At 52.5% G+C, this 14,740-nt stretch overlaps 4 protein-coding genes across 4 annotated transcripts; 1 reads left to right on the forward strand and 3 right to left on the reverse strand.

Moving 5' to 3' along the window:
- Positions 1-685: 685 nt before the first annotated feature.
- STEHIDRAFT_165137 (uncharacterized protein) lies at positions 686-4,739 on the reverse strand. Its single transcript, XM_007299132.1, has 13 exons — positions 4,543-4,739; positions 4,419-4,494; positions 3,706-4,361; positions 3,446-3,646; positions 3,192-3,388; positions 2,995-3,136; positions 2,824-2,940; positions 2,596-2,764; positions 2,454-2,527; positions 2,220-2,383; positions 1,972-2,160; positions 1,691-1,893; positions 686-1,615 (listed from the first exon to the last, which is right to left on the reverse strand). Exons 1-13 carry the CDS (start codon positions 4,597-4,599, stop codon positions 789-791), a joined length of 3,072 nt encoding a protein of 1,023 aa, XP_007299194.1. The 5' UTR covers positions 4,600-4,739; the 3' UTR covers positions 686-788.
- A 334-nt stretch (positions 4,740-5,073) lies between these two features.
- On the forward strand, positions 5,074-7,185 carry STEHIDRAFT_47912 (PLP-dependent transferase; the record flags this gene model as incomplete). Its single annotated transcript, XM_007298019.1, has 5 exons — positions 5,074-5,247; positions 5,329-6,068; positions 6,123-6,479; positions 6,547-6,935; positions 6,995-7,185. The coding sequence occupies 5 exons, from the start codon at positions 5,074-5,076 to the stop codon at positions 7,183-7,185; spliced, it is 1,851 nt and encodes a 616-aa protein (XP_007298081.1).
- A 549-nt stretch (positions 7,186-7,734) lies between these two features.
- Positions 7,735-8,614, reverse strand: STEHIDRAFT_107325 (uncharacterized protein; the record flags this gene model as incomplete). The annotated part of the gene is made up of 2 exons (XM_007299133.1): positions 7,735-7,891; positions 7,956-8,614. The coding sequence occupies 2 exons, from the start codon at positions 8,612-8,614 to the stop codon at positions 7,735-7,737; spliced, it is 816 nt and encodes a 271-aa protein (XP_007299195.1).
- A 250-nt stretch (positions 8,615-8,864) lies between these two features.
- Positions 8,865-14,659, reverse strand: STEHIDRAFT_136643 (uncharacterized protein; the record flags this gene model as incomplete). Its single annotated transcript, XM_007299134.1, has 13 exons — positions 8,865-9,067; positions 9,132-9,401; positions 9,465-9,572; positions 9,644-10,261; positions 10,345-10,886; positions 10,972-11,014; positions 11,101-11,240; positions 11,296-12,519; positions 13,472-13,775; positions 13,840-14,124; positions 14,184-14,237; positions 14,298-14,522; positions 14,588-14,659. The coding sequence occupies 13 exons, from the start codon at positions 14,657-14,659 to the stop codon at positions 8,990-8,992; spliced, it is 3,963 nt and encodes a 1,320-aa protein (XP_007299196.1). The 3' UTR covers positions 8,865-8,989.
- Positions 14,660-14,740: the final 81 nt, after the last annotated feature.

A 14,740-nucleotide genomic window follows, 5' to 3' on the forward strand; every position in this document is an offset into this window, starting at 1 on the left:
TCCTCTGATGTTGTCGAATCACGCCCTACTACCTTCTTCCCGTTCATGGAGCTGCCCAGGCCTTCCGCGACCGTAAAGAACAGCAAAGAATCCATCTGTTTCGTTGGGGCAATTGTCAAGAAACGACCACCCTGACGCCGAATACATACGCGGCCTAATGCCTCTCCGGCTTTCCCTGCGGCCGATCTGTCGATACTTCGCATTATAAATGTCCAACGGGCCTCCTGCACCCTGTCAAATATGCCCAGGTATGCGAGACTGTCATCCAATGGGATTTAGCAGGCTTACTGGGGGCACCGGTCCTCTTCATGTCCGTGTAATTATAAGTACACGTAACACCAGATACTCGACCTGACGTCGAAACACTGTAAGTAACTAGTTATTCGGCTTGAACATCGTATGTTGTCAGATATGGAGTTGTTGAGCTTGGGGATCCCGGTGGTGGTATATAGAGTACATGTGAGGCTAGGGTTCTGGTCCGAAGAGTGGTACCGATGCTCGCTTCCGTACATACCCTTTCGTATACAAAATTCTGTTCGTACACCATCCGCGCAACGGAAAGTGACCAACATACGGTTTGGAACATCAGGACACGTGGAGAGGCTAGCACCTGGGGAATCATGATCCTCCAGGAAGACGTGTTCCACGACAACCACTCGAAGGAGATTCTCTGCACCGTTTCATGTATCAACACTTCAGAGTGAATCGTACATCGAGTTTACAAACCACCATCGAGTTTTCCCAGATCCAAAGGAGGACCGTCTCGTACAAAGTATCCCCATCGGCCCTCAGATCTCCGTCTTGAACACTGGAAAACTCGCCACAAACGTCCCACTAGACGCTAACCTCCCTGCAATCAACTTCGCCGTCGGACTATTCTTCCTATGCCTCAAATTCCCCGCCAGCCTCCTCGCCATCGAAGAACTCGGTTCGCCTAAAGGATACATCCCAGGACCCTTCAACCTCTGCTGATCTCCACCGGGGATTGGCACAGGCGTTCGCGGACCCGTAGCTGCGGTGGATGTGGAGGTATTGAGGTTAGCAAGGGAAGGGGAGATTGTAGAAGCATTCGTAGTGATGGCGAGTGCTCGTTCGAGGTATAGGGCGCTCATGACGGACGAAGCCACGATGCCTGCTAATAGCTCCCCGAGCATCGAATGTGTTGCGGTGTTCACCTTGGCTTGCTGGTCGACGTTGTCCATCAACGACGGGAGGACATTGTGCAAGAATATTGGGAGTAGTGACCATCCTCCCCCTACTCCTCCCATTCCGCCTAGTCCTATTCCGGCGGCTGGAGTGAATGGCGTAGTGAGGACGTATACTGCCAGTCTTCGATGAGAATCCATATCCAACGTCAACGTGTGCGATCCACTCAAACAGTCCCATAACGTGAGCAGGAACTTGGTCGGGGTCGTACACAGCAGAATGTTTTGGATTGAGAGGCCGAAGACTGCATTTGGTGGGACGGGCATGGAGACGAGTGGGGGAAGAGACGGTGTTTTAGATGGAAGGGACATGGTTGCTGTGCGGGTGGGAACGGAGGAGAGGAACTGAGTTAAAGTGTCACGAGGGGTGTCGGGCCAGGAGCTGGTGGAGGTCATGGCGTTTTGGGCGGCTTTGTAGAGCAAATAAGAGATCAGAGTGAGTACGAGAAAGAAGAGTCGGTAGGAGTGAAGAATAAGGAACATACGGGGCACCGGTAGACCTGTCACCTGGTATATTCGCGCACGTATTTCGGCGACGTTTTCCGGAGAGGCAGGTTTATATCGCTGTAAGTTTTGGTCTGAGAGCAGACGCAGTATACTGTGACTGCAGAGGCAGATGACAGGTCGGGGACATGTTGAGGAGAGCAACAGCGTGCGGAGGACATTGAGGTGATGCGGAGACTGGAACCTGTACAAATATGCACGCTTCAGTCCGGAAATTTGGCTTGGGACAGATCAAGACAACATTTGTGAAAGAGAGACTCACCTAGTGAGCTGGATCTCTTTCAGTATGGCCTTTATGATGCCGACCAGGGTCCAGTTGAGTAAAGGGCCCAAGAAGTACGAGATTCCATTGTTGAGGACATCTGCGTCTATCTTCCCCTGTGCACAAGCACTGATCGCGTCCAAACACTGCGTTGCGGCCATGTTCAGCAGAACCTTCGGCCTCGTCGATCTTCATTTCCAACCACGTTTAGGAACGCAGTGTTTTGGACTTTGTACAAAAGAACGTACCGAAGTATGCCATCATCAATTCCCTCGCTACCGTTATCGAAAAGTGCCTTGGACCACGACTGGAATACCGGAAGCTGATCTTCTGTTCGTTGAACTGAGTCGGTTGTGCGGAGGAAGTTGGGGTCTAGGACACGATCGCCAACCGTCAAGCGATGGGTGACGAGCTGTTCCAGACATAAGTCGATATGTACATGGTGAGTAAGGGAGATGCCGAAGATGATAAAGCGAGCTCACACGGTACTTCGTTGCTGTCCACTGTAAAAAGAGAACAACATCGCCGAGCTGTGTCACGGCAGTCTGGGGATCGCCTTTTTACAAGATGTGTCAGTACGGGGTATGACCTGAGACTGGGCAAGGAGATACCACGACAACGTACCGACGACTTCACAATCATAGTCCTCGATGAAGACCAGTGCGTGTGCAATGAGGTCGCTAATTGACGTATGCAGTGAGACAATGTCAAGAGCAGGTTGATTAGTATATAGAATCTTGGCCAGGTGGCTCAACGATTCTGCGTCAAAGCTTGCAGCCAAGGATTCAAATCGCTGTACGACCAATGCTACGGGGTCAGTTGGCGGAGCATGATTATTGCTCGGAGACGTACCGCTCTGACTGTCTCAGTGAAGATTGAGTGTGAGCTGTAATCCTTATAAACCTTCTCCAGGAATATAGCAGCCTCCTCGATGCTAGTATCCGTCGATATCTTTGTCGTTATGAATGACTATAGGTGATTTCAGTTTCGTGGCATTCAGAAATACGTAGTACAATGTCTTACCTCCAAGTCCTGCCCAGCATCTTCAGCTTCTGCTTGTAGACGAACAAGAGTTCCGTTTGGGTCCACTCTGGAGACGAATGCTTGGTCCACTAGTCCGAGCACCTGTAGTTGTTGAGTGAACTCTCGAGCGAAAGAAGGACCACTGCAGACAAATAACGATCAGTAGCTGCATTATTATTTCGGAACAACGTACTTACGAGGAGTTCAAGCTCTCAGCGTTCGTAAGCACATTCATGTCCGTAGATGTAGCCATCATCTGGTCGTACTGCAGGAGCACAGGCGGCTTATTCTGCGGAGCGCAGATGGTCCCCCACGCGTCTCGTATGGCTGAATCCAGATTGGTTGCGCTTTCTGCTTCGACAGTCTTTGCGAAAGAGAGTAGAAGACGAGGTAGCTTCATTGTTTTAAAATGTCAGGAGACGACCAAAGGCTGTGAGGAAGTCATACATACCCGCCCGAGGATGAAAGCTCGCCACATTGAGTCAATTTTTGGATTGGATTGCCAGTCTTGTACAAGACAGCTTATTGCTGAGAGAAGAAGTCGAGTGTAGAACTTGGGGAGGGGCCATCCTAAGGACCGATATAGAGTGGCTAGGAGAGCGGTGGCATGAGAATCGTTTCCTGATCCGAAATCACTAGCTCTATTCAACACCTAATAGAGAATATATAATTCAAAACAAAAATACAAGCAGAAGGTGACTCGTGGCGTACCAGGTGAGAGAGTAGCAGGCAGCATGAAACGGTGTCCGTTTCTGATCCCGTGCCAAGGATGTCGCCCTTCCCCAAGGATGACTGCGTGTTCTGCAGCATTTGTACTTCGCGCACAGTCGAGTTATCGCCCTCTGTTCTGTGACCAATTGAGATGGTGAATCCCTCTATAACGTTTCGAATATTATGCGTCAAGGAATATATCGTCTGCAGCACCTCTCTAGCCTCCTCTCTGCTTGCCATAGCCTGGGCGGATGAGCAAGTAGAGATATCGTGTAATGTAACGGAGTTCAAAAGAAGCATAACAAGATTCTCCACGGATGCAAATAGTCTGTGGAAATGTGGTATTGGAAGTTGATAGGTCATCTTGAGCAGAACGAGGGCGTCGCGAATTGTGGCAAGCAAGGCGTCGGAAGATGTGGCAAACGCGGTTAACTGGTTCGGTGAAGACGGTCCTCCCGAGGAGAAATGAGCCTCCATTGCTATTCTGCAAAGCACGTCCAATGTCGAAGGTTCGTGCAAATCAGGAGACCTTGCTGCCTGCAGAAAAGTCGTCATGAAAGTCGAGAGCGACACGAGGCCATCTTGGATGGCGGATGTAAGGTACGCCTGTAGCGTTGGGTGTCCAGGATATGAGCTAAACAGAATGAGTACCGAGTCTGTGATAGCGCTTGAGTACATGTACATTGCTTGAGATACATATGCAGTGCACTGACTACTGACGGCAGTTTCGGTATCATCCAGCGAGTGATTTGGGTTCTTCGTGAGGAATAGCCTACAGAGTTTGAGCCACTATTTTGTATTAGAGGTGAATATACAAAAGAAACAGCTTCAATTCACTTTGGTCGATGATACGCCTCCTTGAAAAGAGTTCCTGGTAAGGTCAGAGAGTGACATGACCCGTCGCCACTTCAAGAAGTTGCCTAGAGCGGTGTCTTGATGTGGTTGAAGCTCAAGAAGCTGAAGATGCACACGTTCCAATAGAGCGCAGAGATACGGGTCTAGATATGTATGCTAAGGGAGAGAGCAGATGAAGCACAGCAAGATTCTGACTGCTTTAGAAGGTGAATGTTGGGACACGTCCGAGTCGAACAACAAATCGGCCTGTTTAGTGCCACCGGGAATAAGCGGGGAACAGCAGCTTGGCGAGTACTTACAGTTCCCACGGTTGCGATGGGCGAATCACAGGAATCTCGTCCCACATTCAACCAATCGTTGACGGTAGCCTTGAAAAATGGATGACTCGACTGAGGAAGATACCTATATATCTGCCTTCGCTAAGGCACGCATTGCTGACAATCTTGTTCTCCCCATCTCTCTTACTATCACTGTCTTGTCCAGTAGCGACCTCAGGTTTTGCACTGACTAGGGATGAACGCTGCGAACTATCCTCTTGGTAATCCGGTTCCGTTTATCGAACATGCTATCTCAGTTTCTCTGCCAAGATGGCAGGATGTTGTGGGGTACGAAGAAAACTCTTCAGAGGTCGTTGACAAGATGCAGACTGGGTATCCTCGCTTCTTCATTCATAAGAGTATCGAGAAGGTCAGTTCGGGCCCAATTTTAACATATCCCATATCTGCAAACTTGAAAGCTGACAATGGACCGAACTTGCGCACTATGTAGCTCGCCGCTATCATTGAGCATAAATCTGGCGCCACTACGGAACGCGCTATGCTGTTTCCTTCTTTCGCAGTGGCCGAAGCATGTCGGGCCTATCTCGCAATACGCTCTGTTTCCGCTCACATCGTTCCCCAAACACCGCTCCCTTCGCCTACTTCCATGACCACGCACGTTTTCACCGTATTATTTCCTCGGGACTCCTTTCCTGTAGCGAAACTGTTTTGGCAGCATACAGGGCTAGGTATCTCCAGCCGTTTTGCAGAACATTATCTTCGTATCCTGCCGTCCTCTCCGGTATCGAGCAAATCACTCCAATCGCGCGGGCTCAAAGCGGTGACAGGGAACAAGCACTATGGCTCGAAACCGACACGGTCTCATGTGGCACTGTCAATTGCTTCCCCGTCGCTAACAAATGCACACGAACCCCCTACGCAGTCGGCCTACGAAGAGGACTTTGGCAGAGATCAGGCAGTGTTTTTCGAAGAACGTTACGGGCGCAACTTAGATCTCTCCTCTGCAGCTCATGCGAAAATTGCCCTACGCCGGCGCATCGCTGGAATGCTCGTAGCTGGCGAGGAGTCTGGTGAAGACGATGAAGTAGAGATCGCCAATGGACAAGACATGCGGGGAGCTCCTGTTACGGATGACGATGTGTATCTGTACCCTACGGGCATGTCGGCAATATGGTCCTCGCATCAACTTGCCTTGCAGACTCTCGGCGAGAGGAAAAGCGTTTGCTTTGGGTTAGTCAACTTTGGGCTTTCTGCATGATGTTCTGGTATTGACCAAGTCTCAAGATTTCCTTACGGCGATACATTGAAAGTTTTGGAGAAATGGGGGCCAGGCGTCTACCACTTGGGCCATGGCACCGACGCCTCTATCGATGAGCTCGAAACGATTCTATCCAGGCAATTCTCTCTTGATCCATCGAAGCCTCCGGTCCTCGCACTCTTTACCGAATTCCCCTCAAACCCTCTATTACGGTCGGCAAACCTGCCGAGGCTCCGCAAGCTCGCCGACAAGTACGACTTTCTGCTTGTCATTGACGACACACTGGGGAACTTCATGAACGTGAAAGTTCTACCTTTCGCCGACATTGTCGTGACCAGTCTCGCAAAGCTTTTTAGCGGCGACGCGAATGTTATGGGAGGAAGGTGGGCTCCCGCAACTTCTCGTTACAGTCTTCGCCTGTCAGACTCAACGACACATTTTATTGTTTAGCTTGGTCTTGAACCCCTCGAGAAGGCATTACATCGCATTGAAAGCGCAGCTGAAAAGCTCCTATGAAGACACCTACTTTGACGAAGACGCCATATTCATGGAGCGAAACTCGAGGAACTTCGCTAAAAGAGTCCCGCTCGTTGATGATAATGCTGCTGCCGTCTGCGAGTACCTCCATTCTACGGTCTCCAGCACTTCTGTAATCACCGAAGTGTACTATCCGAAGTACATGACACCGTCCAACTACGATGCCTGTCGCGTCAGACCGTCAGCCGGGTACGGTGGATTATTCTCCGTGGCCTTCGCTTCTTTGCATGCGTCTCGGGCCTTCTTCGACAATCTCCAATGTTACAAAGGTCCATCGTTAGGGACCAACTTCACTCTTGCCTGTGAGCCTTATTTTACCTTGTCGTCGTTCACGTCGCTGACAAATAGGAATTGTGTTTAGGTCCGTTCACTATCCTCGTCCACTACGCTGAATTGGACTGGGCTGCCTCTTGGGGTGTTCCAGAGGGTCTGGTGAGGGTCAGTGTAGGACTGGAAGATAGGGACCACCTGATGCAGATCTTCCGCGACGCTCTGGAGGCTGCAGAGCAGGCCCAACGCGAACATCTGCTTTTGTCCGCCACCGCCACTTAAACGTGGCAACGTGAGGTGAGGATGGTCTAGTTCGTGGTATTGCTGATTAGTGCTAATGATCAATACAGCCAGTGAATACGACAGCCTGACCATCCAACTGGTGCAGAGCTTTGAGCAAGAAACGTTCATCCAACTGAACACCATTGTCCATCCAACCGGATCATGACATTGCTGTTCATCCAACTGAACACGGTTTGGCTGACCCTCCCATCACCAGAGGGGACGCATTACCCATCCAACTGGGACAATGCAAGCCTGTTCATCCAACTGAACGTCTTCGTGCATCGTATGTGGCCCAGATGTGGCGGGTCACCGGTCCATCCAACTGGTCCTGTTTTTGGCAGCAACCTAGGGGATGATAAGCAGAGAATATTTTATGGGATATAGCACGCTGTGTTGTGCATGGAAGTATGGTGGTGCGAGTGCATTCGTTTGCCAACATAACTGTCTACGTCGAAGTCTTTCTTGTGGTAGTGAATAACAGTACGAAAAAGAAACCCTTCATTTTTCCTTCGAGACCTTCAAGCGAACGTGATACGAGGCCCCACTCTACAACACAGCCTTGATCGCACCATAGAAACTTTTCAGTTCCTTCACCGACGAAGGACCCCCACGAAGCAACTCCTTGCCCTTGACCGCATATTTGTACCCCACGCAGACCGGACATGGTATATCCCCCAAACAGCTGCCAAACAAACTGCTCCACCTGCACGTCCGAAACACAGATATTCAGCACAAGGCCTGAAGTCTGGAAGGTCGGGATAACTTACCGTCGACTAACGCCACCACAACCCGGACAAATAAACCGATTACCGCGACACTCAGGACACTCGTAATTCTTCCTAACGATGCCGCCCGTACACGGGACGATCGTCTGCCTGCATTTCTCGACAGAAACCCAGGTAATAATAGTATCCCGACTCTTGTCCCGGTTGGCCCACTCGTCTTCCCAGTCGTCGTCGTCGTGGACGATCTCCACCTCGACACACGATACTTCCATATCAAGGGCTTCATACGATTCGTCCGGTCGCAGAATGACGGGACTGTAGACGAGCATGTTGAAGCATTCACCTTCTTCTTCGTGGGGGCCGAGCTCGAGCTCACGGATGACGAACGGGCCAAGGTCTCTGCGTATCCATGGCACTTTCAAGTTGGCGCCACTCGACTCGAACTCCTCTTCGTCCTTCAAGCAGAGAACGACTTCTTTGTCCCGGCAGTCGCGGAGGATGTCAAGAAAGAGCTCACGACGGAGGAGATCGTTGAAGTGTCGGCAGACGAGAGCCAGGTTCTTCCGGTCGGAGAGGGGCAGGAAGCTCGAGATATGGAGTTGGAGTTCGGGGGGCATGTCGCAAAGTGATTTCTTCGGTGTAGAGCGTCGATTTTGACCCTGACGCCGGGGTTTCCTTTGCTGTTTCTTGGACTTGGCCATGGTTGTTGTGGCCGACAGTGATAGTTGAGGCGAGTGGGAGAAATACGAGGAAGAGGTGGTCAGAAAGGTTAGCGGCAGAGGAGCTTTATATATGCGCGCCACCGTCGTTATTGCCCCTTTGTTTAAGACCCAGAAGTCGAACAAAGGACATATACCAAACTTGGTCTTTGTCTCCCTTTGCTCTGGACCAGGAGCGTGGCTCCGACTCATCCAGCCAGGTAAGTTATCAAGCAAATGAATCAGATTGTGGTGGTATATGATCCAACAAAATAGAATATTGTCCATAGCATGCAGATGAACGCGGATACGATATGATATGATGTGCGAAAGACGACAGAAACAAAGAATAAGATAGATGAATAGGGAAATGTACCATCAGACTTTGGCTATCAGCCGACGAGTCTCCTGGGGCGTGAAATGCAAGATGATAGAAAGCACCCGGACCAGATTTGGCTATGATCCAAAAGGTCAGTCAGTACGGGTTCATGCTCAGGCTCTGGGAGAATAAGCCGCTCACCCTCATTTCCTTGTGCTCCAGGAACTGCAAGATCACGTTCCTCAAATACTCAAGATTGACCTCTTCCTCGTTCGCAGTCGATGGCGACGGCGATCCGACCCTCGGCGACCCATTCCGTGATGGCACAGACGAAGATACAGGCGAAGCTGGTCGAGGACTCTCCACTGGGGGCTCTGCTCGCGGGGAGCTCCAGTAGCCTACACCCGGGTTTCGCTGGCGCTCTAGGAGTGCGGCGGAAGATTGGACTTTGCGTAACTCGTCTCGCAATGTCTGGGGAGAACGGTTAGTTTTGATGAGGAGGAAAGGAAGGATAGAGGAGAAGATGTGGCGTACTTTGTTGTGCGCCCGCGCTTGAGATTCACGGACTTTGACTTCCTCCAGGTGTTGCTCAAGCACCTTGATTTTCGCATTGAGCTCCGCCTGTATCTGCTTCGCAGAATTCTACAACCGACGCATCAGCACTTGCTCCACCACCTCTTCAACTCTTCCAAACGCAAAATAAAAACACCCACCTCAACATCAACCAACTGCTCCGCCTTCGCCTGCCACTGCTCCACCAGCCCCCTCTGCCCCTTCACCTCCTCCCTCAACTTTTCAATCTCCGCCCTCAACCCCTCCACTACATCCTCCTCGCTCTGCCTCGTCCTCGCCGACGAATCGACCGCCGCCCTCAACCTCTCCACCTCCCTCGCCCTTGCGTCCAGCTTCCGACTCCACTCCACCTCCACCTCGTCCCTCTCCGCCTCCACGCCCGCCAACTGCCTCCTCAGCTCCGCAATCTTCGCCTCGTACTTCGCCTCTGCAGACGACAGCAGGCGCGCGACATCTTCCGCCGAGCTCGACGCCAACGATGACCCACGCGCAACTTCCTTCGACTCCTGGTCCCGACGGAACTCGGACAGTTCTTCACTTGCGAGTGAGAGACGGTCATTCGTCTCGCGCAGCTGGTATTGCAGTTCGGTGGCTTGGGATTGGAGGACTTCGAGGTGGGATTGTGAGGATTCGAGTTCGGCTTGGCGGAGTTGGAGTTGGTCGAAGATGCTGTCTTTTTCGGCTGAGAGGACTTGGACGGATGATTCGAGGGTCGAGATTTGCGCGATCTTGGTTGACAGAGTTTGTTCGTACGACGACTGTTACGGATGGCTCAGGTCAGTTGATACATACATATATATATGGACGGTTATCACGTCTTCGAAAGAAACGAAAGACAGACCTTGGAAGTGATGGCCTCTAGCTCAAAATGCGACCTCAGCGCCGCCATATCCCTCTCCGCCTTCTCTTTCACGCCCATCATCTCCCTCTCCGCCTCCCTCCTCACCTGCGCCACCGCACTCTCCTTCTCCCCTCTCGCCCTCTCCACCTCCGCCCCCAACCTCGCCCTCTCCGCCCCCTCCCTCTCCCTCTCCACCTTCTCCCTCTCCCTTAGCTCCCTCGACTCTCTAACCGCCTCGTCCCGCTCCTTCTCCGTCTTCAAGGACTTCTGCCTCACAGTCTTCAACAAACTCATCGCCTTCGTCCTCTTCTCCTCCTCATCCTTCAGCGCCGCCTTCGTCTTCTCGAGCTCCGCCTGCAGGGTGCTAATCTCGGATTTTTGTGCGAGCGATGCGGATTCGAGCGAGGTGGAGGAGGAGGTGGAGGCGGCGAGGAGCGCTTCGGCTTCGGAGAGCTGTTTGCGGAGGAGGTCGATTTGGGCGGATTGGGAGTGCGATTCGAGGCGGTGGGTTTCGCGGAGTTCGTCGATGCGTTCTTCTTGGCCTGTGTGTACGTGTATGTGTGTGCAGAAAATGGGGGGTTTGTGAGTTTTTTGTCGTTCGTGATACTTACTGCGGTGTTGACGTACGGATGAGTTTGCCATTCAGACGTTTGATTTCGTCCTGGGACATCTAAAATGGAGTTTAAGTCAGCGGAATGACGATGCGAGGCTGAGCGGCTGAGCAGAAGAACGGAATGGAATGTGCGCAGAACTGACTTCGACTTTCAGCGTGAAATTGGTTAAAAACTCGCGGAGGCCTTCCGCATCCTGAACGCTCTGCACAGGCGTAAGCTCCTGCACGACCTTATCCGCCGCCAATTTTTCAGACTGAAGCCTCTTGAAAGACGTGGACACATCTAGAACCAAGCCTTGAGAAAGCGTTAAACTGGGATAGGAGGGCAAAAAACGTACCGGAGAACCGTTGTTCGACGAGCTTGAGCCGTTCGCGTAAGGTTTCGACGTCGGATTCGCTGGGACTTGAGGAATTGGCGATAGGTACTTCTTGTTGCTCAGTGTTGAGAGCCTCGTTCGTCTCTTCTGCTTTCTCCTCTTCCTTCGGTTCGTCCTGTGAAGTAGGCTCGACAGCCGACAAAGCTTCACCCGTCGTGGTGACCTCTTCCGTCTGAGCCGGAACCTCTACCTCTTCCGTCTGAGCCGGAACCTCTACCTCTTCCTCCAGTTTCTTCCCCTCCTCGACACTAGTTTCTGCGCCATCTCCAGGGGACGAAACCTGCTCCTCGGAAGGCGGCGCAGACGCTCCCAACTCTTTACCCTCGTCTCCGACAGCCCCATCCGGCGAACTTGGCAACTCAACATCGACTCCAAGATGTTTATCCTCCACCACAGGTACCGGTATCGGTATCTCAATAGCGCTCGGCGGCTGCGAAGTCACAACCGACGAGACTCCATCCGTGTTCAAAGCGTGAATAGAGAGTTGTTCCTGTTCTTGTGGTGGCTGTGGCTGTGGCGGTTGTGGTTGCTGTTGCTGTTCGGGCTGAGGTAGAGGTAGAGGTGGCGACATCGGTAATGGGATGGATGAAGCGAAAGCGGGGACGGTGGGTGAGAGTGGATGGTCGATGACTGGGACTGGGACTGCGGTGGTGGTGGTGTTGGTGGTGGATACGCGGGGGGTATGGCTCATCGAGGGTGTACGTGGACTCGGGTGTGCGATGGCGTTCGTGGTCGGGTTCGCGGCCATGCTCGTGGTCGTGGATGGGCTCGCGTTTGTGTTTGTGGTTGCGCTCACAACAGAATCTCCAGAACCACTAGAGCTAACAGGGCCATGATTCGCAGTAACAGCAGTAACAGCAGCAGCAGACGAAGACGAAGAGTGGCCAGCCCTCGCAGCAGCCGCAGCCCTCAACCGATCCTCCAATCTCCCCTTCGGTCTATCCACAGACGCAGACGACGCATGTCCATGTCCAGGCGCAGGGCTCCCCGAGCGCGCGGTTCCATTTCCTGTTCCATCGACGGAGGGAGCGGGGGAAGAGGTTCGGGGTATAGTGTTAGTTTCTTGGGAGGCGGAGGGGCGGTGGACGGGCTGTGCGAGGCCTTCGACTACGTTGCGGAATTGGGAGAACATCACGGATTGTCTCGCCCGTGTGGGGTTGGGCGGAGAGTGCGCTGGCGGGGCGCCTTGCGACGGTTGGGAGAAGCGAAGGCAGGGTTTGGGTGAAGTTAAGGACTTGTTACCTTGCTTGAAGGTCCTTCCTACCCCCGTAATTCCTCAGAATCGTCCCGGAAATAAACAAGGACAAACAGCGGACTTATTATGTGGCACCAGTGTGTGGCGTCGCAGAGGGTCTGACCGCTACCTTCACTGCGGCCAGACGTGACTGCAGCGATTCAAATGCAGACGTTGATGTTCTGAACTGGGTTGTCGATAATTAACGGCAGCAGTTTAAATATAGGGCTTTGCGACTCGCGGTGCCAGCACAAAATGACGGGGCCTCCACATAAAAGTGCTATACTTGCTCTATCATATAGCAGGGAACCTTTCTATGTGCTGTGAGCATCGTGTTCAAATAACATTGACCGTAATCACGAATCAGTCTCGCGCTAGACGGATAACTTGCCGTCGGATGCAATGAGGGCCCATACCGTTCGCTGCCTTGACATTTGGGTTCATCGGCCTCTGCTTTGCCTTGGAAGAATCTCGAGTCAACTTGACTGGATCGCAGAATGTTGACAATGACTGGGGCCGCCGGGCACGGCGTAAGCACTCCCAATCCCGTTCAAAAACATGTGGTATAGAGCAGACCAGAAGTGCTTGTGCAAGTGATTTACCACAGACTGGTAACCACTCTCTATAGCAGGGTATGTGACGGCTGCGCGAGTACAATGTATTTACCAAGCAAGGTGGCTGCTGCCGAAGGTAGCGCTCCCCCAGTTTCGAGGTAAACGCTGGTAAACGCCGCAGCTTGGCCACGTTCACGTGACGCATTCGGTTCTTGGGCATTCTGAATTCACTGAACAGCGAACAACTTTGGATGGATGAACAAATAGTATTTCAAACGGTGAGACAGGGGTGGTATAATATAGCCAGAGAGATGAGTAATTAGTGTTACAGCGACTGTCAACTACGAACTCCCCTCAGCATCCGGGGCCACATCGACCTCCTTGCCCTTTCCGTTAGGCAACGGTGAGGAGGATGAAGGCGGTAATGAGAACAGGGGGGCAGAGCTAGAAGACGGTGGTGGTGTAAGGCCAGAAGAAGAAGGACCCAGCTGCCATGCGGGTATCGAAGGTCGTGCAGGGATCTTGGGCAACGGAGAGGCGGGTGCGCCACCGACAGAAGGACCACGACTGAGCAGAAGCGCTTTCAGCGACTTGAGCTCTTGTTGGAGTTCCGCTAATGACTGGTTCTGGCTCTCCTTGTTTTTCTCGATCATCTGGAAGACACCGTGTATATTAATACAGGGCAAAAACGTCGATGTTTGTGAGGGTGCGACATACCTTGGGGAGCATATCCCGAATATTGTTCACCTCTTCTCTGATCTCGCGCATTTCGTCCCTCGTCTTCACTTCGCCCTCACGCATCTCCTTCACCGCGTCCTCGACATCAGCCACAGTCCTGTCCACCTTCGCGCCCTGTTCCTCGACCGCCACCTTGACCGCGGCGGTGTCCGCCTGTATTTCTTTCAGCAGGGCTTCGGCGGCATCGAATTGGGCAGTGAGCGCGTCCCGGTCTTCTTCATATGCGGTAGAGGTCGGTGGCCGGAGGTGCGGCAGGAGATATTTCTTTCACGTGAAAACGGTAAGAGGGGCTGGGGCCACAGGAAATAGTCAAAGAAACACACCCTGGCGAGAGCAATAGCACCATATGCAACAGAGCCAGAGATTACGGCTGTAATCTTAACGGTTTACGAAGTAAGAGGAATGTGTGAGCATTAGAGGGAGGAAGAAGGACGGACGAAGTAGTCCCGCCAGTCCCACTGTTGCGCGATCGGGGCCACAGCAGACGCGTACGGCGAGGGACCATAGTAAGAATTGAACGGCTGCTGATACGAAGGGCCTGCTGGTGCTGAACCATTCTGTGTGGTAGCAGCAGCCTGCCTCAGAGCATCCTCGATTTCTGCGCTGTTCAGCCCCTTTGCTTCGAGGAACTGCACTTTCTGAGCGAGGGGTGACCCTTGGGTCTACGGTCGCAACCAAAATACGGTTCAACATCCTTTGATGCGATAAACAGCGAGAGAACACGAACCTTTGGGTCGGCGAGAAAGGCGACGGCATTCTGGATGAGCTCGAGCCTTGAGTGTGGGGTAGTGGACTGCATGAGAGTGTTGACCCTAACCCGAGGCGGGTCTAAGCCCGGGACGGCCCTCGAGATTTTCCGTTTCGCATTCGCTGGCCAGCC

The sequence above is a fragment of the Stereum hirsutum genome, assembly GCF_000264905.1.
Source record: "Stereum hirsutum FP-91666 SS1 unplaced genomic scaffold STEHIscaffold_1, whole genome shotgun sequence".
In the NCBI taxonomy this organism is placed as follows: Eukaryota; Fungi; Basidiomycota; class Agaricomycetes; order Russulales; family Stereaceae; genus Stereum; species Stereum hirsutum.

Coding starts and splice junctions, on each gene's coding strand:
- STEHIDRAFT_165137 (XM_007299132.1), bottom strand. CDS start 4,599: ATGTCACTCTCTGACCTTACCAGGAACTCTTTTCAAGGAGGCGTATCA. Junction 4,362..4,418: donor TACCGAAACTGCCGTCAGTA/GTCAGTGCACTG, acceptor GCGCTATCACAG/ACTCGGTACTCATTCTGTTT. Junction 3,389..3,445: donor GAGCTTTCATCCTCGGGCGG/GTATGTATGACT, acceptor AAAACAATGAAG/CTACCTCGTCTTCTACTCTC.